The sequence below is a fragment of the Lepidothrix coronata genome, unplaced genomic scaffold, assembly GCF_001604755.1.
Source record: "Lepidothrix coronata isolate B3197 unplaced genomic scaffold, Lepidothrix_coronata-1.0 Scaffold3, whole genome shotgun sequence".
In the NCBI taxonomy this organism is placed as follows: domain Eukaryota; kingdom Metazoa; phylum Chordata; class Aves; order Passeriformes; family Pipridae; genus Lepidothrix; species Lepidothrix coronata.
Genome location: NW_016690183.1, coordinates 1,718,257 through 1,745,164, shown reverse-complemented (window position 1 = coordinate 1,745,164; position 26,908 = coordinate 1,718,257). Strand labels below are relative to the sequence as shown.

At 39.0% G+C, this 26,908-nt stretch overlaps 1 protein-coding gene across 4 annotated transcripts in view; it reads left to right on the top strand.

Moving 5' to 3' along the window:
• Nucleotides 1-26,908, top strand: part of LOC108501550 (collagen alpha-1(XV) chain-like) — a 126,214-nt gene that overhangs the window by 72,573 nt on the left and 26,733 nt on the right. For all 4 annotated transcript variants that reach the window (XM_017823569.1, XM_017823558.1, XM_017823587.1 and 1 more), the window contains 14 exons: nt 1,104-1,139; nt 1,646-1,738; nt 1,845-1,904; nt 4,955-5,017; nt 7,859-7,903; nt 10,293-10,328; nt 12,883-12,945; nt 13,846-13,881; nt 13,975-14,058; nt 20,174-20,239; nt 22,067-22,102; nt 24,514-24,576; nt 26,540-26,617; nt 26,737-26,772. In XM_017823569.1, the coding sequence (XP_017679058.1) occupies nt 1,104-1,139; nt 1,646-1,738; nt 1,845-1,904; nt 4,955-5,017; nt 7,859-7,903; nt 10,293-10,328; nt 12,883-12,945; nt 13,846-13,881; nt 13,975-14,058; nt 20,174-20,239; nt 22,067-22,102; nt 24,514-24,576; nt 26,540-26,617; nt 26,737-26,772 (795 nt within the window). The remainder of the gene's footprint in view (nt 1-1,103; nt 1,140-1,645; nt 1,739-1,844; nt 1,905-4,954; nt 5,018-7,858; nt 7,904-10,292; nt 10,329-12,882; nt 12,946-13,845; nt 13,882-13,974; nt 14,059-20,173; nt 20,240-22,066; nt 22,103-24,513; nt 24,577-26,539; nt 26,618-26,736; nt 26,773-26,908) is intronic.

Here is a 26,908-nt window from a genome sequence, read left to right as displayed (position 1 = left end):
GCACAAGAACTTGAAAATAGATTCCCAAGTGTACATTGTAAGCTCACATACTGTAAGAGAAATGAAAAAGCAAGACTTAAATGGCCGGAATATTGATTTATTTTTGTCTCTGAAGGCTGAAGTTTCTGAGTTGTGATTTCAAAAGCCTGAGTTCAATCAGAAATTAAGTACTACATATTTGCATCTGCTCAATACAATCCCAAGCACACTGGCATAATAGAATTTTTTACATTTCTACTTCTAATTTTTTTCTGAAAACCTTGATTTAATCTATATTACAGTATCTATTTTAATCATTGTTACCAATTAATCCAGGGAAGATTACAGGAAGAAACTGCAGGATGCACTGAAAATAGATTCAGTTTGTTCCTTGGAGCAACATTTGACATGGGGTTTTGCCGTTGCTTTTGGAAGAAAACTATAATTTTACTCCTGGTGCTTACTCATTTTTTTCAAACCTTACTAAATTAATATTTCTGTTGAGTGAGTAAGGACAGGAGCTTGCCAATATAACAATTAATTCCACTAGATTCAGTGCAATTTGGAAAAGAGGTATTAACGTGCTGTGACTTTCTGTCTATTCAATGAACTAGAAGTAGAAAAAAACAGTATGTAATTGAAGTGTATAAAAGCAAATCTTGGCAAAATCTTGATTGCTGCAGAGGAACCTTAAAATCATACTACTCATCACATCCTGTGTTTGGAATGGTGCCCTAGACAACGTGTGGGATCAGTTTCCACTTCTTATATCCCATAAGAATTTTGACATTTGCATTCAGAAGCATGAGGATGTGACCTGCAGTGCTTAACTATGTGTGTTCCGAACCTTTAAAATCTGCAGCAATAATTAAAATACAATATTGCATTCTGTCAGCATATCAGACCAGAGCTGTTAATATGTTATTAAAACTCCTGAATTACAAATAGTTTTCTTTTTAACTATGAGATCTGGTGTTTCAAATAAAGGACATTCACGTAAAGGACATCAGATTAATAACACAGAAATCTGTAGCATTTTTATTAAGGAAAAATATCATAAATTTGTTTTTGTTGCCTGTCTAATGCTCTTACTGCAAATATTTAGGATTGATTTTCTTTTACAGGGTGATCAAGGTCTTCCCGGTTCTGTTGGTCCAAAGGTAACAAAAAGACAGTGTCTTTATAGAGTGACAGTATCACTCTGATACAGGACATTACTGAAAAAGGGATGAGAAGCCTAAAAGATTATTGTTGTGAAACCTAATGAAGTCAACAAACTTGGCTTCTCAATTGGCCAACATACTTCCTTATGAAGCTTGGCCAACAGGTTGAGAGAGATGATACTCCTCCACTCTGCTTTCATGAGACCACACCTGGAGTACTGTGTCCAGCCCTGGGGCCCCCAGCATGACAAAGACTGTTGGAGCAAATCCAGGAGAGGACCATGATGATCAGAGGTGACCGATCATGATGACCAAGGCCAAGCTGGACAGGGCTTTGAGCAACCTGGTCTAGTGGAAGCTGTCCGTGCCCATGGCATGGGGATTGAAACTAGATGAGCTTGAAAGTCTTTTCCAACCCAATCCATTCTGGGATTCTATAGATCTACTTACTTGCATCTAATTATGCACATTTAGTATATGAATAGACTGACTTTTTATTGTAGGGTGATACTGGAGTCACTGGATCAATAGGCCCCAAAGGAGAAGCCGGTGCTCTTGGGTCTCCTGGGAAACCTGGACCACCAGGACCTCCTGGGCCTCCTGGACCCCCTGGACCCCTCATGGACCCCCTGGATCTCCACATCTGGACTCCCTGGATCCCTCCTGGACCCCCTGGATCTCCACATCTGGACTCCCTGGATCCCTCCTGGACCCCCTGGACCTCCTGGACCGCCAGGACTAAGCTATAGCTTGGGATTTGAGGTACTTTGCTATTATGGAGTTTGTTGTAGGTATGAATATATTTCCTCCAGAGGAGGGACAATGTGATCACCTGTGTATTTTACAAGTATTTGAGGATGAATTTATGACGGGGAGAATAATTTTTTCTAGATTGAAATTTGCCTAGGAATAGCCTACAGTTCCTTTTACATTTGACCATAAAATTGGCCATGCTTAGACCATGGAAGTAATTGACTTCTTTGGGCAATATTCATTGAACTATTTAGTGGTAACAGTGTTCACGTGCTATTTTTTATGCTTATATCATTGCTAATATAAAATACTCAAATACTGTACTTCAAGGGAAAATTCTTTATCACTTTTTCTTATGTAAGTAATACAGAGCAGCAATCAAAATGTACACAGAGACCTGACAGTATTCATTAAAAGGGAACTCCAGGCCCCCCTAAAGTTATGACATTTCCCGTGCTGTCACTCTTGAGGCCACAAGTTTAGTTTAGGCATGGCATGGTGTAAAGTGTAGATACAGAGACACATGTTAATCATTTCTGACTTCATGGGCTGTTCTACATAGAAGAAAAATGTTCTATTAATAAATAAAATTATGGATGCAAACACAGAAGGATCTCAGCTCTAACTGCAGTAAAAATGTCTTAACTGGCTTTATCTTGAACTTCATCTAGTCCAAGCAAAACTGGCATATTTGTCATTTCACTATGAGGAATACTACTGTAAACAGGCTTGCTAGTTCTAGCTGATCTTTTGAATGCCCACCCCTGCCATCTGTTAAGGCATCACCATGGTCTGCCAGTTTGTTAGGGTGACACTACTTTTTGGTTGGCAGTCTGTTTATTGCTGTAAGACTGTTTCTGCAAAACATTCCTGTTAGCACTTGTTAGCATCTGTGATCAGCTATGTGCAAAAACCAAATGGCATGGGGTTTGCTGGCACTTACGCTTGCCAAAAGAACAGTTTGAGCTGCAGAAGGTGCCTGATAAATCCATTAAAAACATGCAGATGTCAAAAGAGATGGTGTTATATAAAGCAGGCATCAAGCACCCTCTTAAAGGGAAAAACAGACTGGCACAGAGCAGTCAAGGGAAAGGACCCAGAAACACAATTGGTGATTTACCCTAAGCAGTGAGTGTTTGGTTTAACAAAGAGAATATAAGGACATTTTCTGTTGGTATTTGATACATTGATGGCTGATGGTGGAGCAGAATGAAAGTCTGAATAACATTCAGTCTCAGGTGAAATTACGTGAAAAGTCTTCCTTGGCCCCAAAAGGAAGGACTTGATTCCAGATGTGCATTCCTTCTGCTTCTCTTGCTCCTGTGGAATTGGCAGAAAGGGCAAAAGAATTAGATCTCTCGTTTTCAGTGGAGTCAGGTCAGCTGACGTTTTCCATAACTTCGGCATTAGGCTGTCCTTCAGTAGCAGCTTAAGCTCATCTAATTGGTCTCCCACCCTTTCCCTTACACCGTCTCCAGAGTGCATCACACTTATGCTAATCCTAGCCATTTCAAGTCACTAACTAGCATAAACCTAAGTAGGCAAGGAGTGTGGGTCCTCTAAACATGACAAATTGATACAAGGGCTCATGGTCACTAAGAGGTGGAGATTCTGCTTTGTTCCTGTTCCTTTTCCCATCTCAGACATTCCTGGTACATGCTTGCCTTTCACATGCACTAACAAGCAGCGTTCCATCAATTCTTCAGCAAGCAAATTTGATTTACTTAAAGTTTAGAGAACCATCCCAGAATGATCCCACACCCAAAAAGTAGCATATTTTCTGCCATTTTAGTGATGTAAAGGAAAGTGAGAGAATTCAACACATAGCACTGATGTTGAAAATGAAAGCTGTATGGCTCTGAGCAAGGAAGTGGAACAAAGAAAGATTAAGATTTTCTCTTTTCAGAAAAAGGCAAAAATTAAGCCAGCACAGCTGCAATTAAAACTGTGGCTAGAAGCAAGTGAACAGTTTCCTGCTGGCATGGTTCATCCAGATGTTTTGAAGCACATCTAGACAAGTCTAGACTAGGCATAAGACAAGGGATAGGAGCATGACAGGGATGGTGCTGGGAGTGAAACAGGTAATTATGGCAGCCTGCAACTTTACTTCTTTGCCGCTTTGCAACTGGCAGCTCCTGCTTCTGCCATGGATCTGGAATGTCAAAAACAATGAAAGCTGGAGGGAGGTTGCTGCTTTCTGTGTAGTTTCCTTTAAAACTACTAGAAAATCTCCACAGAAATATGGATGCTGCTCTCAAAGACTCCCACTACACAGACTTCTTTCTGAATTCAACAGAAGGTCATGGCAATGGACAGTGTGCTGGAGCAGATGACTTATAAGGAAATTCCCAGGGAACCAAGCTTGCTCAGTCTGGAGAAGGCTTAAGTCTCCATCCCTGGAAAGTTCCAAGGCCTGAGGAGACAAAGCCCTAAACAACCTGATTTGAATTTAGTGTTGACACTGCTTTCAATAGAAGGTTGGGCTAGATGGCCTCTGAGATCCCTTTCAACATAACAAATTGTATGATTTTGTGATGGAACATTTTTTTTCTGCTCAATTTCCGTAAGCTGTATTTTAGGCAGGAGTTCAGCATTCAATTAGGAAGGATCTTCATTTGCGAAAAAATATTGCAGCTCTTACCAAACTGTCTGCAATTTCTTCTGGCCATAAGTCAGTTCTGTAACCCTTACTATGGTGTTTCTGTAGCTGGGTGGTAGGTAAATGCTAAACAGAAAAATACTGCTACAGAATGCTTAAACATAGTACATACTTAAAAGTGTGATGTTGTCTCACTTCTGCCTGGTGCTGTGCAGCCTGAAGTGCTGGAGAAATGGTGTCAAATTGGCAAGATAGTAAAGAACAGAGTTTCTGTAAGGAAGATCAGTATGGTTTTATCACATTTTAGTGGAGCCTATCTCAAGAACATCATCCCTTGGTCAAAAAAAAGGTTAATGAGAAAAGATAAAAATATATGTTTCTGGTTTTTACAGGACTCCAGAAAACAGAGTTACAAAATTTTAAATTCTTAAATTCTGTAGCATTTTTTCTCTTCCATTAGGACATGGAAGGATCAGGTAGCCTGTTAAGTGAATCCAGAATTCCAGGATCAAAGAGGCCAAAGGTAAGTGGATTTTCTGGGGGAAGGGAGTGTAGTTTGTTGTTCGGTTGTTGAGAAATTTTTTCAAGACAAAAATGTCCTCCTTTCTACACTGGACTGGATTCACTTGCTCTAGAATGGTATTACAACAACTGTGTCCTCCAAAGAATATGAATAGTATTTCTCTGACACCTCATTAGCTAATGATTTTTAGATTCTACTCTGGTATATTTTTGAGCTATTAAAGGATGATATAGGGGGATGATATTATCTAGCTCTCTATTTCTTTTTTTACCCCAATAGATTCCCTTCTTGAATATGAAGATGAATTACATATATGAAAATGAAACTGAAATGTTGTAGTTTGACAATCAAATGTGCATAATTTGACATGCCACTTTGAAACTAAAAAATTGTTCCCAGTAGTGTGGATAAATGTCATAGAAGAAGAGATGCTTTTTTTCCTCCATCACTGTGTCTCAGGACATTTTTTGCTAGTATGGGACACTTTAAATAATCAAGTAGGGAATATGGGAATATAATGTCATCAGTGCCTACAGATCATTTGGATTTACTTTCATTCTTAGCAATATCATCAAAACTGCAGCCTATGATGCCTTTCCCAAAGCAGGCAATTATCCAGCATTTCCCTTACAGAACTGTCTGCACTGTTCTAGTTTGGTTTTCAGATGTCCTGCCCCGTGCTCACTCCAAAAGAAATGTTTGAACTTTCAAAGCATAGATTTGTAAGGATGGCTCTTGTTGTCCTAGTCTGGAGAAAGTGCTGCTGCTGCTGACCTTGGGTTATGATAGATGACAGACTGAACAGTAGGCAACAGTGCACAATCATTGCAAATAAGGCAAACCCTGTACTGGAATGTATCAGAAAGATACAGATGTAGAGATGTTATTGTTACAGGCCTTCCCTCAGGGCTAGTGAGGCTGCACTGAAGTACCAAAGCCATTTTCTTCTAGTCACTACAAGAAGGATGTGGAGAACACAGTCCAGCAGAGACCTGTACAGAGGACATGGGACCTAAAGTCCATGGCCAATGAGGAGAGGCTGAAGGAGCTCCAGTTTAGTCTGGCAAAAAGGGAGACCAAGGCATGATCCAAGAGCTGCTGACAAGTCTCTGAGGGGCAACTGCAAATATGGTGAAGCCAAACTGCTCCTTGTAGTGTCAGATGGTGCAACAAGGGACAGTGGTCACAATTCACAGCTTGAGATGTTCAGGCTGAGACTTACGAGAAGCCTGTTCATTAGGAGGTTGGTGCAGAACTGGAACAATTTGCAGAAGACCTGTTGTTGGAAGTTATCAAGACTTTACTGAACAGAGACACTGATCTGATCTAGAGCTGGTGACAGTTCTACTTTGAGGGGATGATTGGATTAGATGGCCTCCACAGGCCCTGTATAACCCTATTTCTATGATTCCATGAGTCATCAGAAACTAACTGAACACTGGGGACAGGAGTGACTTTGAGCAGCTCTCTGCTGTGTTGGTTTAAAGTACTAATAATCATGAGTCACTGAAGTTATAGCTGACTCAGTTTAATAGCTTAGAGACCTTTGACCCCTTTTATACCTTTTCCTGGATACTAAAAAGTGGCACAAAATAAGTTGCAAAAATAAGAATTGAATTTGTTAGCTGAAACAAGCTAATGTCCAAAACCAGGGCCAAAATTCCCTATTCTGACCTGCCTTAATGACAGCCTTACTCTCATTTTTGATTTTGTAACAGGCTTTGTTTCCAAGTGACTCAGCTATAAATATTCAAAAAATGTCTTGTTGCAGTTGAAAAAAATTTTCCTATCACTGCTCAATTAGTCTGCAAAGTTTGAGTCAGTAAAAAAGGTAAATAAGAATTTTGTTGTAATCATGAAAATGCTTTTATGTACTAACTGGTACTGCATTATGAGTGACTTACACCCATGAGAACTCCAGAGTCCCCAGTTGAGTTCGGGTGAAAACAGAGTATCTGCTTCTAAGAGGGTTGCAACTTGAAGCATCTGCCAGGAAATATATTACATTTATTATAACTATGTGTGGGAAATAAATTACATTTATTGGCACTATATTTGTACCTGTTGAAATTTTTATTCATCTTTTATCAGAAAATAGTTGTTATGTTTTGAAGTAGAAGTATCAAATTTATTTTGTCTATGGGCTCAGCTCTCATTTCCAGGGTTTTTATTCTCTTTCTTCCACAAATAAGTGTAAAGTTTTGTTTGTGTTTTAGCATTATTTAGCATTTATTAGTGCCTTTGTATTCCAGATAAAGACAACTCAATCACTTTGCTGAATTCCTTTTTTCTTCCATTCAACTTTTGAAAGTGATCAATAATGAACTGTTGTCCATTTTACCATCAGAGTCATAACTGTACTTTACAACTGATGTCACCATACAAAGACATGATAGGAATTTGCGTTTCCAAATGTTTTTTGAAACAAACCTTTTGGGAAACTGCTTTTAAACCAAGCAAGACTTGGTTACCTCTAAACTGGTAACATATGTTAATTTTAGCCAAGAAAGTAAATTCAAAAAATTGTAAGCAATTGCAACAAATGTGATTGAATAACTTTATTTCTAATATTTTCTAAAAATATGTGAAGTATTCAGTGACAACACCAAAGTTGTCTTCGTAAGAAGAAATCTTTAGATCTTTGCATGATAACATAGAGCAAGGCAGTATTTGTCAGAACAACCACCCTAAAACAATGCTTATATTTTATTACTCTCTGTTGATACTGTTACAAAAACATTGTTTTTGTAACAGTTGTGGTTGTGAATTAGGTTTTTTTCTGACAAAAATTATTAGGAAATGCTACACAGATTTACCAGTAAATTCACTGTGTTTTTATAGAGTTCTGCAGGAAGACAAGGACAGCGTGGACCATTAGGACCAAAGGTACAAACACTTGGAAGATAATCTATTTGGCTTTGGCATGTATTTTTTATATTTTTTTATTTCTATATTCCCAGAATTTGCCTGAACAAAACATCTTCTGTTTAATATTCGTATACTAATTAAGTATTAGACGAGTTTTGTTCCCATTTACACTGAGTATCTACCCAGAATGTTTATTATTAGAATTATTTCATATTCACACCAGAGCAATGAGTAAATCCTAGACGGGCCATTACATACCATGGCATTTGTGTTTAACATTTGGCAATTTCTCTTTTTTGGTCACTTATACATCAGTCTGGTTTCCCAGAGATTACACGTACTCTGTTGAAAGAGAAATCTGCAGGAGGAGATGTTCTGGCATGATCCTAGAAATTGATAGGAAAACATTCTGGAAGGTGTTGGGAGCAAGAAGGGAGGTGTCATCACTACTTTGCCTTAGTTTGGATTTGAGCTCAGTAGTGACTGAATTTTTCCACTTTGATGCTGCTATTGGTTATGTAACCCATGAGGAAAAAATGGAGAGATGAAAAACCAGAGAAGAATAGGGCAGATTCTCGGAATGGGACCTTAGACAGGAAGAGGCTTTTCCTATTCCTACATAAAGCTTGAGTACTGTTCAGGTTAAAAGTACAGCATGACAACACCTTTTCAGCACTTTAACGTGAAGTTAAAGAAATTCAAAGTCTTAATTGCCCTGGGAAATGACATTAGCATTGAGAGAGCAGGAAATGGAAGACAGTAGGTGGGGGCCCCCCTCCTGTTCCCCTAAAATTTACACCTGAACTCACACACAGCAACAATCACTGACTACCCACTGCCAGCAATAACTGCATGCAGCTGATTCCTAGGACAATAGCCATCAAAGATCTGACCAGCCCCCTATGTCTAGAGTCTATGGAGCTCAGCTTGTAAGGCTGAAAAAGCCCCTCCATCGAGTACTACTCCTGGTAATGCTGGAGCACATTACTTACGAGTGAAAAAATGAAAATTTGCACAACACGTGTTGATGAGTGATGCTGCAAAGGACTGGCAAGAATAGATGTGCTCTCACATGATGCCTCTCTGTGCACATGAGAGGTGCCGAGTCTCCATGCTGAAAATAGATTTTTTGTTAAGAACTTGTTCTCTGCCCTTAGCTAGAAATTTTGTTTCTAAGAAATGCTGCTTTACAAACACTTCAGAAATAGAGGTAGCATGATTCCTAGGATTCAGGAACTGGACCGGGACTGAGAAGATAGTCATAAACCTCAGCCAAGTGACTTCACCATCACCTACACTAATGTTTTAGTTGTTGAGTCTTGTCACTGATCCCCAAGATACAGGAGAAACAGAGAGGAACATATTGCCTGACATCTTACAAAATCAGGTATGCTAGGGCAAAATTAATATAAAGTGGTTATAATACACTATCATTCTCATGGGTATGAATTCTACACCCACTTTTCATGATTATAAATTACTTCACTAGGCAACAGTGGCAAAATACAACAACCACCCACTTCCAAAAACCAAGAGCTAATGCATCACGAGGAGTTGAAGGTATCGTTCTCTTTCATGCAGCCTTCACCATTCAGATATCCCACAGTAGTACAGCTGTCAGAGAGGACCTGCTGCGATCAGTTTTCTCTCTTTCCCAGCGAGTAAGCATAGATCCAAATTTTGCTTTCACTTTTATTATTATGAAAAACTGTTTTCATTAAAAAACAGTCTAGAGTCTTCATGCACTCATGAATATAAGCACTCCTAAAAGCAGCAAGCATAAGCATAACATTTGAGGCAATGGCTGTAGCTCCTTGATGATTTATTCCTGCTTGTATTCTCTATCTCAAATGAAGTAAAAAAAATTGCATATTCTCTGTCTGCGATGAAATTGAGGAACCATGTCCACTTAGAGCTAAGTGGAACAGTGGGAATCAGTCCCAAAGGTGAAATGGCGCATTACACAGTGGTGTGATGTAGTGGCTGGGTAGGTGGAGAGAGCAGTAGTGTGGGGGAAACTGAGTTAACTGTTTTGAAGGAACATGGTGAGTCCTTTGCAGAGGCATAAGGCCATGGTTGCATTGCTAGATCTGGGGAATGTTACCATGTGCTGATTTCAGACATCAAAATGAAAGTTCAGGTGTGTGGCTTGGTAGATGCTCAGCAAAATAATGTGTGGTGACCAGAAACTGTTGAGATGTGGGTGGCAACTGGGAGATTAAACCCCCAGAACCAATTCACAAATGTATGCTGAGCATCACTTTACCAAAAATACACTGTGTTTTTACTACCCATTTTACCACATTTAGTTTCTCTTTTTTGTAAGGAAAGTATAAACATGTATGTTTAAAATCCTTGCAGCTATTGTTCACTGTAATATCTGAGCCCTACTGTGTCTCTGTTTCAGGGAGAAAGAGGCAACACTGGTCTACCAGGTTCAAAGGTGGGAAGTTTATTTAACCCAATCTAAAACCTCATCCATTTCTTTCCTCAGTTTCCTTTCATGTCTTAATGCACTCTTAATCAGAGGATAATGAACATTTCTTACTCTGTCAGCATATTGAAGTCCAGGATGGCTTCTCTGGGAAAACTAAACCCTTTCTCTGTTGAATTGAGATTATTAGGAGCCAGTTTAAGCTGGTGCTTAAGACTTCTGCTTAAAATATGGTTAAATTTGCATTTTAGAGCCTCGGGTGCAGGGTGCCATGGTGTCTTGTGAGGCCCTTTACATTTTCACCAGACCAAAAATTAAAATCAGCCAAGCTTATATATAGAAAACTAAGTTCCACATGCCTCCTACTCCTTGATATCATGGTGTGTAGCTCGCACCCCACATCAGAGCACTTCACTCATGACACAGGTCTGTGCTACAGTAGCAGGTTCATCGCTATCTTTATCCCTGCCTATTCTACTTTAAACTCCTTTTGGAGCCCACCTCAAAGCTTCTGTTTGTGTCTGTGCTGCTCGTTGCTGTCCCTGGCTGACCTGAGTGCCTTTTGCAGGGATAAACCACCAGAGAGCGCTGATGTAACTTATAGAAAATGAAAAGATAAAATAAATAAATAAATAAATAAATAAAATTAAATATAAAATCTTCTCTTGCATTTGGGACAGCACTGAAACCAAGAGTTGCTCTAGGAAACAAGATAAAAGCAATTATGCTTGCTGAATATTTACGAGAGTATTATCACAGTCTTCTAGCAGCATCTGCTTGTTTACTTTTTTAAAACAGACAACAATGTAGCATGACTCTTCTTGCCATAAAATCCATCTGCTGTACATATTTTGAGTGTTGTCATTTCACAGAGATATTTTTCAGCATGTTAATTAAAGCTGATGCATGACACATAGGACAGTTGTTTAACTCTTAATCTGTTTGAGAATACAGAATATTTTCTTACTTATTCTACATACATATGCTTTCTTCTGAGGTCCTTGTTCTAGTAATTATTATTGTCTCATGTGATAAGTACATTTCAGGCATGTCTTGTAGATGGAGTGTCTATAGAGCTGTTTAAAAAATAATTAATCTATCTTTTCAATCTTCAGATTTAAAAAGACCTTAGTCCTCTTATATTTGAGCATTGAACTACATTCTTAAAATATGGAGGGAGTTAGAAATCAGGATGTCTCTGAATACATTATTTGCAATAAAGCATCTTACCTCTCCTGGATCTTTTCTTCCAATTTAAATTTCATTAGGAAAATCAATGGGAGAAATTATTCAGCGTTTGTAATAGTAGGAATTTTTCAGGCAAGTACCAACATGCCTGAAATGACAATACTGTGTTGCAGAAATGCTGTTAGTCCAAAGTTATTTCTTCTGCCCAATTACCTTTGCTGCAGATAGATACTTAAAATTCCCCACAAGCACTGAGAGACTTAAGTCCCAAGTACCATTTTTACTAGACATGCAGATACCTAAATCCCAGTAGTTGTTTTGATGCCTAAACTCCATTAACATTCAGAGACACCTTTTATCTTGCACCTGTCTATAAAATGAAAAATAGTGCTTCAGAAATTATACTTTATTTCTGAGCCACACATTTTTCTGATCACAGACAAAAACCAGAAATAAGTGAGAATATCCTTTCTTAATGAAGTAGACACATTAAATCTCTTATGCTGCTACTATCTACTGTAAAAACCCCCAAAATATTTTCTTGAAGCAGATCAAAAGGTTAGAACCAAAACAGCCTTTTTCTAAAATAACAAACAAAAAACCAACTAAACAAACAAAAAAAATGCAAAAAAATCCTCTAAGTCGAACAAAAAAAACCCCATACAAAACAAAACAAACACCAAAAAAACCACCACCAATCTAGCAAACAAAAAATAGCCCCCCTACTAAAACCAAATAGGGCTAATTGGTCACTTGGATGAATCATTAGGCTGCTCTGTGTCATTTCCTTTGCTCTTTAATACGACACAGAGAAAAGCATGCAAAAACTATAGCTCACTGTTTATATGGTCCTTTAAGAGCCTTCTTTTATCCATTTTTTTCTGCATTATCATTTCTGCTTCTGTTTTTCCCATGGAATAGTGTGACTGTCAGATTCCTAGCAGTCATATACAGTCCTGTATTTAACTACGACAGGGGCTATCAAACCTTTTTGCCCCACATACCAACTCCTGAAATGCCTCTCCCTTCTCTTCCTCCAGCCTGAGAGTCACCTAACTGAAGGATGGAAATAAATCACCAAATGTATTTTGGGGAAAGCAACAAAATTCACTCTTTTGCTAACCAGAGGTGGGAGCAGTGAAGAATGACTGAAGCTGCATTAAAAAAACACAACCCTGCTCTGGAGACGGTGAAAGAGAAGGAGGAGTGGAAAGAGCAGATGACTAATGAGATAATATTGACTCCATAGATGCTCCCCCAAACCTGCCTGTTAGTCCATTCAGAACCATATCTGTCCCTCCCCAGAGTGGCAGCATCCTGCTTGTGTGAAACTCAATACAATTTAGAGAGAATAACAGTATATTTGTTGTGACAGGGAATGCCGGGCACAGATGGAAAACCAGGCTTTCCTGGCATTGCTGGGCATCCCGGAGGTGTGGTGAGTAGGGCTATCATAACCTGTGATCACATAAGACACACTGGCTCCCAAACCTATGTTTTAGGGATTAGCAGGAGCCATAACAGTACTTGCTAACAATGTGTGGAGAGCTGGGGCAGCATTTGTCCCGCTTAACCTGGAGCAATTACCTCAGACACCAAACACAGGAGCAGAGTGTCCCTTGCCCATGTCTCCCTCATCAATCAGAAGTGATAAAGGCATCTCTAGAGACTAGTTCTGATTCCTTGATGTTCCTTCTGCTTTTAATTATTCAGAAATCAGCTCTGCTTTTAATTAGAGGAAACCTAACAGGCTCATAGGTGATTTTAATGTATTTCTCATGCCTAAGACCCTTGAGGATTACAGAGCACTTTGCCTGGGAAGTCCCACAGGTCCCCTGACGCCTTTCTCTCACTCGTGCCAGACAAACTGTCTGCATCCTCAGCACAGTGAGTTGATCAAGCTTAGAAATAACCTACCTGAAAGATGACAGTTTAGGTCCCCTGTGTTCCTCTGTTGGGTCCACTGGGAAATCCTAGACACAACTGATGTGGTTAATGCTAGAAAAGGACAGCACAGCCAGGCATGGCTGATTTCAGTGCAGTAAAAGAAAGGTTCATTGAATTAATTCACAACTAATTAAATGGTTTTTTGCCCATTTTCTTCTGTTGTCTGTGAACTCTGTCAAAAATTCTGGGAAATACTTTTAAACATCAGGTTCTCAGAAGGTCTTAGTTGAAACCAGTTGGCCCCATGTGTGGTTTGAGAGAGCTGAGGATTGATCATGATCATTCCATACCTGCAACTTGCTGTTGCACTTTTAGTGAAGCCAAAAAAAGCATATTTCACAATTTTTATTTTTAAATCATTTATGATAATTTTTTTTTTTACTGCACACAGGGTCCAAAAGGGGAGAAGGGTGACCCAGGACCTCAGGTGAGATTGTGTAGATTTCATTCTTTCCAAAAAACCTATGTGAAATGTAGTACTTGGTATATAGGTTTTCCACATGTAATGCTTTTGAAACAGGGTGAACCAGGACAGAATGGGAACAGTATTGTGGGACCACCTGGACCACCAGGACCACCAGGACCAGTCATAGCAATACCTGAGGTAAGCATGTTTGTCGGGCACTGAAGTATGTAACTCATCTTACAGAGAAGAAGGCTCAGCCGGTTAACAAACTGGCAGTTATGCTGTTGATATTCAGGTCATAAGTTTACTCCTTAAAACAAAAGAATCTCAATATGTCTCTGTATCAAATGGATTTGTTTTGAAAAGATTAAATAGAAAGAAAGTGGGCGAAGACCTTACATACCCCTCACAAACTCTTCAGGTGATTCTGCAGGAGTTGTGAACATCAAATAAAAATCAACATAGAAATACAAAACTGGGAATGTTTAACTAAGCAAAGTGCTCAAGACACAGCAGTATGTAGGGGAGAGAAGTGTTTTCTGACAGTTGTCCACTATACAAAAGAGAGCACTGATTCCGTTGTGGAAGCAAGAGCCAAAAGCACCAGAGGATAAAATACTAGCAGCTCATAAAAACTCTCCAGTATCCTTTAGATGCACGTACATTTTCAGTTAGTTTTGCTTTGTGGATATCAGCCTTTGCAAAGCAATACTATTAGCAGTAATGAAGGCTAGAGATTAGGATGAACCCCATTTCAAGCTGACAACAAAAATCCTCGTAGTTGGCTTGATGTGACATTAAGATCTGGAGAAACTGTGAGTGATTGCAGGAAACTTCACCTCTGAGAGGTGGAGGTGCCTGAAACAGCCAGACTTGTCCATAGGAATGCATAGAAGGGCAGTAAGAAGAAATTTCTGATTGCGAGAAGGGAAAGTGTCCAGCTGAGATATCTGTATTAGGGGGAGCTTGGCTCCAACATTATCGTAAAGCTGAACTGCACATAACCTTTTTTTGACTGAAATAACTAGGCTTTCACTCAGGTTTCTGCTACTGAGAACAAATATAGCATCCCATAGGCCAAATATAGCATCACCAGTCCCAAAAAATTTGTTTTCTTTATTAAATTTACTGGGATTCCATGCAGAATCTCAGGATCTTGGATCCTGAGTTGTAGATGAGCAGAATTCAGGATACATTTCCGTGTAGATTCACAGAAATGTTAGCTGTGTGAAGATCATCTAGTTTGAAGTCCTGCTCAAAATGGGACTGTCACCAGCTCTACACTTTATCCAAGCTTTATCCAAACATTTCTGTTGGAGTTTCTAGGGAATTCCTCAATAGCTGTGATAGAAATGCTCATGCAAACTTCATGTTCTTTCTCACAGCCCTGCCACGGTGCCACTGTGGGGCCTTAATTCTTATCAGTGATTAAACAGCTCTGCTTGCAGTAATTATAAACCTCAGTGTGTTGCTCCTTAGTTCATTTATACTTGAAAAAACCACTGTGAGAGCCTCAGAGGGAGGAGAAAATGTATATGAAATGTAAAAAATCTTGTTGAAGCTGACATAGCAAACTAATGACACTAGTTTGCTGGAGGCTGCACGGCTCCCTAACACATGATAGTCACAGTCCACACATCTGTCTAGTGTATAGCTATGTCTGAAGAAACCTAGCGTGCATCCTGAAGAAACCTAGTGTGCATCCTGTGAATTCTCCAGAACTACTGTACGAACTACCTTTACCACACATTACAGAAATATATAGAGCCTGATAGAAGTTGTATTGCATTAGGTGTATTACAAATCCATACAGAAGCCCATTTCCTTCTCTAAATGCTTTGGATTTTTAGAAGTAAGCTCTCTTAAAAAATAGGGAGCATAATATAGATGGCTTCATATACCTGTAGCAAACAGGTGTTTAGGGGAGTTACAGCGAGAGCCTAATATGCTTCAAATCCTTTGTATTGTTAATCATATGATTTCTCTGAGGACTTGCTGTACTGGATTTTGATACAGTTACTTAAACAAGTGTGGAAGTATATGTCACTATGTATGACATTGAATTCTACCTACCTCACAAATGTTTGTGTAAGAGCAGGACATTTCATACATTTGCTGAGATAGAAGGTTAAATTTTCCAAGTGCGTTTTGTTGGCTCAGTCTCTCATCTTTCATAGTTTGCTTCAGATACAGAAAGAACTTTTGCAAGTAGACCTATCAATGGCAGTTGGAATTGCAGAACTAAAATAAATACCAGTGCCAGCTGTTGTAATGTGGATATTGGCTTGATGTGGGGTAGAGCAATTCAGCGATTTAAGTGAACCATGGGGCAGTTAGAGAGATCACTCCCCAGGTCAGGGTCATTTAGTCCATTCATTTAACCATTGTATAGCCAAGGACAAATAGTTCTCAAGCTACGGAATTCCAGCGGACTGCTCTGTCAGAGTTGGAAGGATGTTTTCTTAGAAAGGGCTGTGTGGCTACGACTAAACAGATTCTATGCTTCTTGACCAAAATAAAAGCAGTAAAGCACTTTCAGTATTGTTGAAATATTAAGACCTGATGTGGACAGCTGTGGCTCAGGGCCAGGCCTCCCCAGCATCTGGCCAATAGCACATTGACTGAACTGCACTGAAAAGTGGACCTTGTTTTCCTCCTCATTTAACTTGATCCCTATGTGAACTGAGGGGATTTGGCCTTCAGGAACCACTTCTAACACAGTAAAAATACATGGTAAGATAGAACTGAGGTCTGTAGTGTAACCTATCCATTTCCAGGCTTCTGCAGTACCCACCAGCACTGTGGGTCTCAGGGGGCTTCCCATCCTTGCTGCCTTCTCTGTTGCCTCCTGTAACTGGTCAGGAAGTCTGCTCTGACCTGTCCTGTTTAAAAAGTGTCCCTCTGTTTGCTGCTCTTCAATATTCCAAAACACTAAAATCGGTATTTTTCATCCTTTATTGGCTATTTCACTCTTTTAGAGCATAGTCTCTGATACTCAGTGCATTTTCATGAATGGATAACCAGAAAACCATATTAATTGTTGCTATGATTTTATCACACAAATGTAGTTGGGTGTAGTACAGAAGTAATTTCAAACAGAGAAATGTTATTGAATTTAAATTTCAAACTTTTAAACAATTATATTTGGCTGCCATTATTCATCCATAGAAACAAAAGTCCTGGAGAAAGTCCTGAATAAAGGTTAATGTTAAGTGTGTAAAGTAAAAGTCAAAATATTTTGTTCCCTGTGTTCTTTCTGTAATTCTAATTAGGCCATATTCATGCCATTTGGATACAAAGCTGAAGGTTTACTTAGAACCCAAGTCAGACAATCATCCTAAAACATAACAGTGATGAAAATATTAAAACAAGGTTGTCCTTATTTTGCAGTCTTCACTTTCTGAACTAATTTGATATGTTGAAGAGTTATATTGCTGGATTGTTGATATTAAAGCTATTTTCACACCCAAACCCAAAGATAAATAACTATACACCTGGAGGAAGTGGTGAAGAGTACAGTCTTTTTCTCTAATCATCACTCTTGAACCCTGTGTTTTCAAATCTTCTTCAGCATTATGTACAGTTTCTGACTTCCAACCACAATTTCCATTTGCAGATCAACTCTTTTTATAAAATATACAGTGTGCCTGATCCCAAGCTCAGCAAAGCCTTTGGGATTCTTTCCACTGACTTCAGTATAGTTTGGATTGAGCCCAAAAACAATGAATACTGAGTAATTCCACAATGAAAAGACAGCGTAAACCCAGGGCTCCTGGATTTCTGCCACCAGTTGTAGATAAAGCAGAATGATTGCAGCAGCAGGACTCTTTTATTAATGTCATTAATGTCGCAGCCCATGTCCTGTTCCCTTTCTGGGCAATATACAACTGGAAATAGAGTGGGACCAACAGCACCACACTACCCCTGAAGCAATGTAGCAGAGCTCATGCAGGCTGGGAGATGGATTGCTGCCTGCAGGATTTAAACTGCCTTTTTATTTGACAATTTTCCGGTGTTTTTTGTAGAACATGAGGACAGGGAGTGGGAAGCAGCACTCACTAAAATTAACAAGCTTTAGCTGCATGAATTGTATCCATATGACCTTAAAGCACAGAAAGTTGACCATACACTGCCATGCTCAGATAAGATAGGATAGGATAACTTAGGATAGGATAACTTAGAATAGGATAGGATAGGATAGCATAGGATAGCATAGCATAGCCTAGCATAGCATAGCATAAGATGTGTGATGTGGCCAAGCAGGTCTGTCCTCTTTTGTGTCCTACTTCACACACCAGATTAGAAAAATAGTATTCAGACTCATAAGAATATTGGAAGTGATCTCTGGTCAAACCTCTTATTCAAAGCAGGGTAGCTTTAAACTCAGTTCCTGGATACCGTATTCATAACAAATGTTGGAAAAAGATTGTGATCTGATAGCACTGATCTGCACATGGTAACAGGCAGAAAAAGAGGCATTCAGATTTCACAATACCTCAGTGACAATATGTTTATTCATGTGCTAAGTAAATCCCTGGCACCTGAAGGCATGCCCTGCCTTGGCCTTGTGAAATTCAGATTTTCACTGCATGGAATGGGAATATAGCACTTCATACAGAGCCTTATATAGAATTGGATGGCATGGCTTGTCTGTTAAGCAAATGCACAAGTTGAAGCTTCCAAGAAGATTCAGCATGTACTTCTGAATCCAAAACAAGGCTAAAGTGTCCAGTGGGACTGTTGGAGTGAAAGAAACTAAACAAAGGACAAAGACACTGAGGACATGTTTTCACCTAGAACATTTATGTGGCATCAGCACTTACATATTGTCAGTCTTGAATTGTACTGTAAGACCATATGATATAACATTGGGAACACCTATTTAAACCAGAACAGTAGCTATCTGAAACCAAAATGAAAGCCTAATCATAATATCAGGACAAGAATCTGATAGGGAGCAGCCAACACGGATTTACTAATGGCAGTTCGTTCCTGATTAAAATCCTTGCTTCTCTGTGGACAAGGGGTGGGCACTGGAATTTTCCTGGAATTTGTAGACCCACATTCTCCCACAGTCTTGCTATAACCAAACAGATGACATATGAAGTCAATAAGAGCATGATAAAATACGTGGAAAATTGTCTAATTGATGGACTCAGAGAGTTGTGATTGGCATTCATAAGACTGCTTCTGAGTACTGTGTCCAGCTGTGAGATCCCCAGCACAAGAAAGATATTGACATAATGGAGCAAGCCCATGCAGGGCTGCCAAGATGTTCAGGGGACCGGAGTGCAGACAGAACTGGGTCTGCTCAGCCTGGCGAACAGCTGGCTAAGGAGAGGCTTTGCTGCTGTCTACAATTACCTAATCAGAAGATACAGAGAAGATGGAAGCAGCCTATTCTCAAAGGTGTAATATTATAAGATGTAACAGACCCAAGTTGGAACAAGGGAAATTCCAAGTGAAAACTTTTTTACCCTGATGATGATCAAATACCAGAACTGATTGCCCAGGAGAATTGTAGCATCTCCATCCTTAGAGGTGTTCAAGATTTAACTAGACAAGGCCTTGAGTGACCTGATCCATTCAGACCTGTATTGAAGAGTGTTGGACCAGAGCTCCAAAAGTCCCTGTCCACCTTCATTATTATGATACTGTGATGGAATTATGCAGAAATCCTGGGCTGATGCTGAGCTCACTAATTCCAGGATAGGAATAATAGCATTGCTATTATACTGCTCTGTTCAGGGATCTTGAAACTCAGAGCTGATTAGCATAGGTGCTGCTCCACATCCAAGAGACTATACTGTTTGGGGGATCCAAGCTAGTTTCAGATGCAACAGTGTGATCAGAGCTTACTTAGGAATCACTGCATGGCACTGCATGGTGTGATGCAGGCATGCCAGAATATAATTATAGCTTCAATTCTACAACAGAATGAGTTTGGTCAGGCTGATTCATTCTTAGAATGCCAGTGACATATTGGAATATAAAATCTTCATTTCGATCTCTATCTTGCTGAGGAGAAGTGACTTCAGGCTGCAATATTTGGTGTCATAGCTTTCAAATTAAAAATGAGAGTTAATTAAATTTTCGAAAGCATTCTGAGATCCTTACTGAAGAAATGTAAAACAAATTCTATGTTTTGTTATTCCCAATGTATAACAAAATTAGAAGTAGAGAGCCCTCACTGTAGCCTTATTTATGGTTTTTTTCCATAGTTATAAAAAGATAATTTTCTGTACATTTCTAAAAATGTATGTGCCTTAGATAATAATTTTGAAGTAACCTGTTTTTTAATCCCTTTTTTTAGTTACTACTCAATGACACAAATGGAATGTTTAATTTTACTGTAATTAAAGGACTGCTTGGGCCTCCAGTGAGTATACACTGCTTTGTTAAATTTTCAGATTTGCTCTATCTTCAGTGTCTCCTTTTAAGTATCAACTAGAGATGAGTTTCCTGTGCTTTAAGATTGTGTTCCTGCTAACCTCAGCACTAAACTCTGTAGAAGTAGTTTAGGGCAGAACTGAATTCTGTGTGAAAAAAATTACTTTTACACATTTGTGTGAAATAAAGAAATTGGCTTATCTCTGATTCTGAGCTATATGCTCAGTATTACAGAAATGTACAACTGTTCAAAAAACAGGGACCAAGATTTCCATAGCATTTGTCCCATTTTTTTCACTTCTTGTTTTTCAAGTCACAAAATGTTGGGATGGAAGTATTTTGGTCATTTCTGCTTGAGACTGCAACTAGCAATGCTAGGCTCCTGTGTATGACTTTAGTCTCACAGCAATTAGAGCTGGGATGAAAAACTGGGAATTTTGTGAGATAAAAGAGATGTGATGATCAGGTTCTGTTTTGCAGCTAGCTCCAAAATAGTTCAGTCAAATATTTGAAATTCTGAATGCTTTTTGGTAATGATTTCAGGTTCCTAGGACTGGATCCAAACAGAAATCTACCTTTTCCAAGCTGTGGAGTCTATTCAAACTTGCCCAAAAGTGTTGCACTTTGCAAAATCTTAACCCCCACAAATTAAGGAACTTCCTTCACAGCTAGTTTCATTTGTGGACATTGTGTATTTTATTTTATCTTTTTTTCTTGTTTGTGAGCACAGTTGTCTCCGTCATATTCAATCCCTGATGAAATAAGGAAAGCCAGAATGCGCATAGCCAACAGCAGAATTTTACTCAACATAGCCAAAGTCTGAAAAAAACATATATCTTATTAATACATCTGTCCCCAAACAAATATTTACTAAGTCTGTCATTGAACAGGAAAGAAGGGCATTAGCTCCAACAACAGCATGTAACCTTCATCTGCTAGTCTAGCATGGCTCTTTCCCACTTGTTACATGATAGAACAACTTCATGTTATTGTGGCTGCATCCAGCTGCGCTTATGGTAAAACTGTTTTCATGGAAGATGTGTTTCCTAACTGATTGTCCTAATCCCTGGACATAATAGGATGGCAGGATAGTATGGGTCCTCTTTTGTGAGCTCTGTTACTACAGGTAATTGCCATTCAACTACAGCAGAAATGCGTGGATTTGTAATAGCTGTTAGAGTCACATCCCTAAAGAGTGTGACAAAAAGAAGCAGGTCCTGTAGCTTGAAGCACAGTTGCAATGGGAAAGGTTTGAACCTCAGCCTCTGAGCTCACCCCAGTCAGGAAAGAGGTGCAGGCTCATCGTGGGTAGCGTAATAGAAATCCTGCTATTCTAGATCTAGATCTGAACTAGAACTGAAGTGTCTCTCTGCAGTTTTCACAGCAGGACAATATGCCCAGTACAGATCCCAATCCATGTTTCTATTCACAGCCTATTACACACTCTATTTTTTATCCACAGACATCCAGGAGAAAAATGGCAACTGTGGGAAGGCTATTGTGGTCTCTGTGCTGGCATCTGGAAAAGATTCAAAGAAGGCTGAATTATGGTTGCGTGCCTTTCATATCTGGAAACTGTCACCCTTTTTTCAGCCTTTTCTGAATCGCTGTTTCTTCAGTTTTTGAACATAAATGCTAAGTTAGAAGCATAGAGCATAGCAGAGCATTCACAACTTTACCATTGACTGAAGGAAGTTGTTAATTCAGTTGCAGATGAGTTGATATTCACAAATCACACAATATATGAAAAACACATATTCTGTTTTGCAAGTCTGTAATACGTGTTTGTAAAGGTGTGGGGGTTTTGATTTTGCAGGGGCCAGATGGAAAGCCGGGTCTACCAGGATTTCCTGTAAGTATTAATTTCCTTGGATTTAAGTTTTTTTCAATTTAGTTTAATATTTTTAAAAATTTGTATTGTACACAATTTGCACAAAGTCCAGTAAATTTTCATATGGGAGATGGCAGGTCTTTGTGGAATTGCCAGCTTTGGTAGAAATTTACTCTGTTGGAAATGAAGTATACTCTGATATGCTTATCTCAATGTCAGTTCTGTAGTTTAAATCGAGATGTAATTGAAGAAAAATTACTACCTAAGGAAAGACCTATGCAATAAAGGAGAAACAAATGGAGCAAATGGACTTCTAAAAGTTATCTTTGTATGTATATGTAATTGTGTTATTATTTAGGCTTTTTTTTGTTACCACTACAGAATACAGTAAGGCCCTATGAGACATACACGTTTTATTTTATACTTTAGGAAACATTTATGATGTTTTTACAATAATGTGCCAGGGCTACCATGTAAGAATTGTGCAACCGTAGTATCAAAAGATGCCTTATTCTATGCTACCTACCTGTTGTGTTCAGACTGCCACACCATGCAAACATATAAAAACATCTTCATAAACGACTTGGATGCAGGACTTGAAGGGATGCTAACTAAGTTTGCAGATGATAAACAATTGGAGGGAGCAGTTGACTCCCTCAAAGACATGGAGGCCCTGCAGAAAAACCTCGACAAGTTAGAGGACTGGGCAATCACCAGTCACTTGAAGTTCAACAAGGGAAAGTGCCCGATTGTGTGCTTTGGATGGGGCAACGCTAGATATACATACAGACTGGAGAACGAGATGCTAGAAAACAGTGCTGCAGAAAGAGTCCTGGGGATCCTGGTTGATGGCAAGTTGAATATGAGTCAGCAGTGCCCTGGCAGCCAGGAGGGCCAACCGTGTCCTGGGGGAGCATCAGGCAAAGTATCACCACCCAGTTGAGGGAGGGGATTGTCCCGCTCTGCTCTGCACTGGTGCGGCCTCACCTTGAATATTGTGGCAATTTTGGGTGCCACCATATGAGAAAGATATTAAGCTATTGGAGAGTGTCCAAAGGAGGGCCATGAAGATAGTGAAGAGTCTAGAGGTGAAGCCATACAAGGAATAGCTGAGGTCACTTGGTCTGTTCAGCCTAGAGAAGAGGAGATAGGGGAGATCTCATTGCAACCTACAACTTCCACATGACAGGAAGAGGAGCGGCAGGCACTGATCTCTACTCTCTGGTGACCAGTGACAGGAGTTGGGGAATGGCATGAAGCTGTGTCAGGGGAGGTTTAGGTTGGATATTACCCAGAGGATGGTTGGGTGCTGGAACAGGCTCCGCAAGGAAGTGGTCATAGCACCAAGCCTGACAGATTTCAAGAACATTTGGACAATGCTCTCAGGAACATGGTATGATTCTTGGAGTGTCCTTTGCAGGGCCAGGAACTGGACTTTAATGATCGTTGTAGGTCCCATCCAACTCAGTATATTCTATGATTCTGTGATTATCTAGCTTATAACTTCAGATACTATTGATCATACTATTGTATTCGTATTCTATGTAACATGATGGAATTATTTTCCCTTGTTATGATTTTTTTACAGTTCAGAGCATTCTTTGTCTTTTGCCTGAGAATAACTAAGTAGAAAACTGGGAAAGCTGACAAAAGATGTTAACAAAATGCTGGCAAATTGTCTAAAATTCTACATAAGGTTGTTTATTGAGTCCTGGGTATTGTGGTCTGCATAGGAAACCAAAGAAAGAAGGAAAAAACTCCTTAAAAATACTTTTCATTTGAAAAAGAGCTGATACCATTTAGAAAGTGGTATAACAAATTCGTGGTTTCTCTGTCATTTATGGAATCATGTAGAAATTGTGTAGACTTTAGTTTAGTTCTTGGTGGGTAAAAAAAAATTGCTTCTGAATGCACTTACAATGGCAGATTGTAAAGCACAATTTAATCTGACTGGAATGCTTTCACCATGAACAGATAAAGAAATTATCTTGTTTTCAAATAGATAACCTCTGTTTCAGATAATTTCTTTTTTTTTAACATACTGTTAAAAATATAGTTTCAGAAATTCTGTTGAAAATCAGTCTGGCTGAAAGATCATGGAGGGAGAGAATAGAGTATGGAGGAAATAGAGAATTTTACATTGAATTTCCACTGTTATTAATGTTTGCATATTTCCCTTTGTGAATGTGTGTATCATCTACACTGTGATAAACATCAGAGATTTTTCATTTTGTTCTTTCTAACAGATTCTCCCTATGTGATACTTGGTTTAGGGAATAATATGATTCAAAAAACAATTTAGTCCTATAAGAATTCTTAGATTGCAACCAGAGTGATTTAAGTTCCAGTTTGCCAATTACTGAAAATTACATGGCCTAGCTCCATATCCTCAGCAGATATCACTATGGATTTATGTGCTTGTTTTTGCATAGGGCCCTCGGGGACCAAAGGGTGATACTGGTTTGCCTGGATCACAAGGACCCAAAGGACAACAGGTATAAGAACATGCACAGGGAAAAGTACATGCCGGGAAATGTTTCAGATGGCAAATACTTAGTGACATTTAAAGTTTAATGATTCTAACTTTAGTAGGGATTGTGATGTTAATAAATTCATGTGAAAAATTTACTAGGTGGAAATTGAAAGTGCTAAACAACATCCCTTGATATATGTTCCTGCCCCCACATTGAAATTCTGGAGTGCAGTGTGCACTTATCAATTAAGTCTGTATAAACTTAAACATGAAGTGACCTCTTCTTGCCAGCTGATTGCTGTGTTGACACTCTGGGATCCTATTCAAAAGGCCAAATAAAAAAAGATTGATCTTTTCCTCCTCCTTTGCCCACAGAATGAAGGCTGCAGTTTTCAATTCCCAAAGAACGTGTAAGACTTGGAGAGCTCTCTTTTTAGGATCCTTTCTCTTATTTCTTCATAAAAAGTGTGTATTTTATAGCATTCCTGGGATGTTACTAAAGGCCGACTCTTCTAGTTTGTAAATATTGCAGCTGTTCCGGTTTTCTTACCCTTCTCATCCATCTGCAGGAAGCAGGATAGAGATACATCTAATATCTTGGGGATAAAAAAATAAAAACAAAAACACTTTCAGCTTATTCTTTCTAAGTAGCTGACCACACTTTCTCACAAGGAAGACTTAGAAATGGTTAATTGTGGTTAGAAATGGGATTGTAGATGAAAAGCATCTTCATTATTCAGAAGGAAACATCTCAGGCCACAAATACCAGTCCATTTTTGTCATAAGGTTTCCTGTTCTTTTACAGAGTGCATAAAATGATCAATAACCTTGAAACTGGTTGTATGGGTTTTGGTTTGGTTTGTGGGGATTTTTACTTTCATTTTTTAGTTGGCTCTTTTTTTTGGCTTCTACTGTCCATACTGGTAAGAACTCAAAACTTTGAAGCCATTATATTTTGTATCCACCAAAGACATAATGATGTATCTGAGGCTGGTTTTGAGGCATGAACACCAGATTATGCTCAAGGCTGATGAAGGTGGAAACCACAATGAAGCTGTACAGACACTAGGAGCATTTTACTTTAAAGATCATGAAATTCAATTATCAGGTCAATAAAATCTCATTGAAGATAAAGTCAGTGAAGCCAACCAAGCTTTAGGGAGACTCCAAGATATCCAAAGTATCTTCAAAGAGACTTCGAAGACACCAAAGATTTAAGAACCTGTGAGAGGAACTGAGTTATAGCACTTACAGCTCAATGAAAGCGCTATAACCTGGACTGTCATTTTAATCACTAATGCAAGTGTTAGTTTCAAGCCAGATTTCTTCCATGAGATCTTGGGAAAGGTGTTGTACCAAGATGCCCGAGTTAGGAAGAGGAAAGTTACAGCTGAAGATCCAGAGTGGGAACTATATGCTAGCACCAAGAAGTGATAATTCTTGGTTGTGGAAGTGGAATGCAGAGGGTCACAATTTGAATGCTTGGAATTGGTCTTCATTAAAGTCAATGAAACTGCATCTTGCCAGGCATATAGAGAGAATGATTCATGCTTTTGTGATAGCAAAATCAGGACATTTACTGTTCTATCAAGATTTTACATTTCCAGCAGGATTTGCTGACCATTGTCTAAGCTGATGGTAGACAAGAAGACACCAATAGCCTGTTTTGCCTTTTGCAGAGATCTTTTGTGAACACACCATGTTTCACATAGTTACTCTATGGAGAGTAATTTAAAGTCTTTTAAAAAAAATATGTACTTATTCATCTCAGGGTGATATTTTTAGTGTACTTTATTATGTTTTAAGAAAGATCATCCCTTTTCTCCCCCAGAATCCATCTTTATCCTACTCACACTGATATAACTTTATTTTTTATATTACAGCATGACTAATCTGTCATGCTTCAGACAGCAGTGATGCTGTTTTGACTTCTTCTGATTCACTGAGAACTGCTTTGTAAACAGTAATTACTTTGATAATTGCAGGGTGAAAAGGGAGAACCGGGAGCTATCATTGCTGCTGATGGATCTTTAACTGAATTAATAGGAAGAAAAGGAGAGAAGGTGAGCTAATACTGTGAGATGTTCCTCCAGAATGTTTGGTGGCCTTGTTACCACCTACCTCTGCTAGACATTGTAGGAATTCTCCTTGTCATTTCTCTCTGTGTGTCTGTTCTCAACAGGGTGAAGCTGGAGTGGTGGGACCGGCGGGACCAATGGTAAGACGACTCCAAAGATGAGTGGCGCTTGGTTTTTTTAATTTTGATTTGGTTTTACAGATATTAGTGAATGTAAAGGTAGTTTGGTTTTGCTTTTCATTCCTTCTGAGAAGGGATGATATGGAGTATTCCTGCT